We start from the raw sequence: 2,836 nt of genomic DNA, 5'->3' as shown, positions 1-2,836 counted from the left end.
GAGCTATTTTTTTTATAGCCTGATTGCGATTTTTCTGAGACTAAAAGAAAATGTGACAGTGGGAGGAATGGAGCTATAGCGGAAGTTCAGGCTGGAAGACTCCGCCCCCTCCGTTCACCCATCGATGTCATGCTCATCCCCGTCCTCAGTGCTGGACCTCACCCTGCATGTTCAATCAGCAATCAGGCTCTGCATAAAAGGATCCACACCCAAGCCGTCAGACGCTTCCCAGCTGCGTTCAAGTTGGTACGCAACCTAATGTCTGACTTTGAGTCTGATAATCCTCCCGGTTCCCCGTTCGCTTTTCGTCGGGATCCCGGTCCTTCCCCCCCCTCACTCACCCCTCACCGACCTTTCTCCCTGTAACAGGCTCCGCATATACACCGCAGTATTCAAACATTTCCCCTCGTCTCCGCTCTAAGATTCTTCAAGGTCAATACGTCAATTTAGCCTCTATCCTCCTTCTGCCATCCCCTGCCGTTGATCACAGCATAGCTTCATCGGAGCAATTTTCCGCCATCATCAAATCTTCCGATCCCCATCTGGCAAAGGATCTGCCCTTCGGTCAGTTCGTGGCAGCCTTTAGCGTATTCAGGGACGTCATTTGTTCTGTTTATCCCAACCGCAGAATCGAATTGAACTCTAACCTGGCTTTGATCACTGATCTTCATTTACAATACGGCCGGTCCCTTTTTTACCAATATCATAAAGCTTTTGCCACTAAAGCCACTGCTGTTCTTTCCCGCTCAGGTCAGATTCTCAATTGGTCCATTTTAGAAATGGAAATTCTCGTAATGCTCACTCAAGCCGCTTCCTGACACCTATGCGGCGTACCGGGTCATCAGAGCGCCTTTTGCCCCTCTCTCCCTTTCAAGACCGGACCTTCCGTTACCTTCCCTCCGCAACCGCTCCTGAAAGCTGTCCCGCTTGACTGTCGAGGCAGACAGGTTCAAGCATTTAACAACATGCCTATCTGTAATAACTTTAATGAAAGCGTCTGCTCTTTTCCTAACTGTGCTTTTCTTCATATATGTAGCTTCTGCAAAGACGCCCACCCCAAATCCGTCTGCCCCCGCCGCACCTTCCCCAGAAGCAGCAGTCAACGTTTCAGGAATTAGTTTCTCGCTTTCTCTCTACCCCCATAAACGTCCCCGAATTAGCCTTCTGTTAATCCACCACCCCGATCGTACATTTGTTAATTTTCTGATCACCGGCATCTCTCAAGGTTTCCTTATAGGTTTACCCCAGTTCCCCGCTTCTTCTCTGGTCATCCCAAACTTGCAATCAGCACTGCACGATCCAAATGCTGTGGGTCAGTTATTATAAAAAGAAGTCTCAAAGGGCTATGTCATCGGTCCTTGTGTTTCCCCCACCTTCCCTCTCTTTCGCGTCAACCCTTTGGGAGTCGCGATCCGAAAATATTCAGGGAAGAAACGCTTAATTTTAGATCTTTCCGCTCCCCATACTGGCTCCCACTTCAGTATTAATAGTCTCATTCCAAAGCCGCCTTTTTCTCTCTGTTAAGCGACAGTAGACCACGCCATAGCACTAATTAAATTGGCCGGTACTGGCGCGTGGCTGGCCAAAGCTGACATCACCGACGCTTTCAAAGTCATGCCTGTGCATCCTTCTCAGTGGCATCTTCTGGACGCAAAATGGGACGCTAACTTCTATTTCTTTGTGCGTCTGACCTTCGGGTGTAGGAGTAGCCCCAGCATCTTCAATGCGTTATCTGAAGCGCTCTGCTGGATTCTGTTGAACGTCATCAAACTTCCCTCCGTGCTTCATCTTCTCGACGATTTTTTGCTCGTTGATCCACCCTCTTCCTCTTCTCACTCTCTATCTAATCTGAAGAATCTTTTTAGCCGCATCGGCGTCCCTCTCTCCGAGGAAAAGACCGTTGGTCCGTCTACTGAGCTGCAATTTCTCGGCATCACCTTAGACTCCGTCAAAATGGTAGCTTCGTTGCCAGCTGACAAACTGGATCGCATCCGCGACATCTCCCAAAGTCACCTTTCCTCCTTGGCGGTTTCCAAGCGTGAGCTTCTCTCTCTTCTCGGGCATCTTAACTTTGCCATGCGCATAATCCCCCAAGGGCGCTCCTTCATTTCTAGGCTGCTCGACCTAGCTAATTCAGTTCCCGGTTTACAGGATCAGGTCGTTTTAGATGACGGCTGCCGCTCCGATCTTGCGTTCTGGTCCTCTTTGCTCAACTCGTGGAATGGCATCTCTTTTTTCTACGACGACGTTATTCACACATCAGACTCCATTCAGTTTTTTACCGATGCTACCCCGTCCGCGGGTTTCGTGGGTTTTTTCCAGGGCAGCTGGTTTGCTGAAAACTGGCCCTCTTCGTTTCCTCAGTCCGAGTCTTCCGCGTTCTATGAAATCATCCCCGTTGCCGTAGCTTGCTGCCTTTGGGGGAAGCGCTGGAAACGCAGGCACATCGTAGCCCTCTGTGATAATGCCGCAGTCGTCTAAGCCATTAACAAAGGCCGATCCTCCTCCAAATCAATTATGCCGTTTTTGCGACGTATTACGTGGCAGTCCGTGATTAACAACTTCATGCTTTCTGCAAGTCACGTTCCTGGTCGTTCTAATACCCTTGCCGATGCTCTGTCTCGTTTCCAATTTCAGATATTCCGTCGGCTCTGTCCTACAGCCGACCTCTTCCCAACGCCTGTTTCCCCCTTTGAGGACCTCGCACTGAATTAATCTCCCCATCTCTCCTACCTCTGCTTCAGTCAGCTAAACGCTACCTCTCAGGCGGGCTCGCCCCATCCACGTTCAAATCTTACACTTTTGCCTGGCACAAGTTTGCCAAATTCTGTTCTTT

At 49.7% G+C, this 2,836-nt stretch overlaps 1 protein-coding gene across 1 annotated transcript in view; it reads left to right on the top strand.

Annotated features, from left to right (window-relative positions):
- Nucleotides 1-2,481, top strand: part of LOC106941895 (uncharacterized) — a 4,501-nt gene extending 2,020 nt beyond the window's left edge. The window contains exon 2 of the mRNA XM_015025046.1: nucleotides 1,526-2,481. Within this exon, the coding sequence (XP_014880532.1) occupies nucleotides 1,526-2,481 (956 nt within the window). The remainder of the gene's footprint in view (nucleotides 1-1,525) is intronic.
- Nucleotides 2,482-2,836: the final 355 nt, after the last annotated feature.

The sequence above is a fragment of the Poecilia latipinna genome, unplaced genomic scaffold, assembly GCF_001443285.1.
Source record: "Poecilia latipinna isolate Pla-1442-1.1 unplaced genomic scaffold, P_latipinna-1.0 Scaffold95, whole genome shotgun sequence".
NCBI lineage: Eukaryota > Metazoa > Chordata > Actinopteri > Cyprinodontiformes > Poeciliidae > Poecilia > Poecilia latipinna.
The sequence above is the reverse complement of the archived record's forward strand: the minus strand, read 5'-3'. Positions and strand labels throughout refer to the sequence as shown.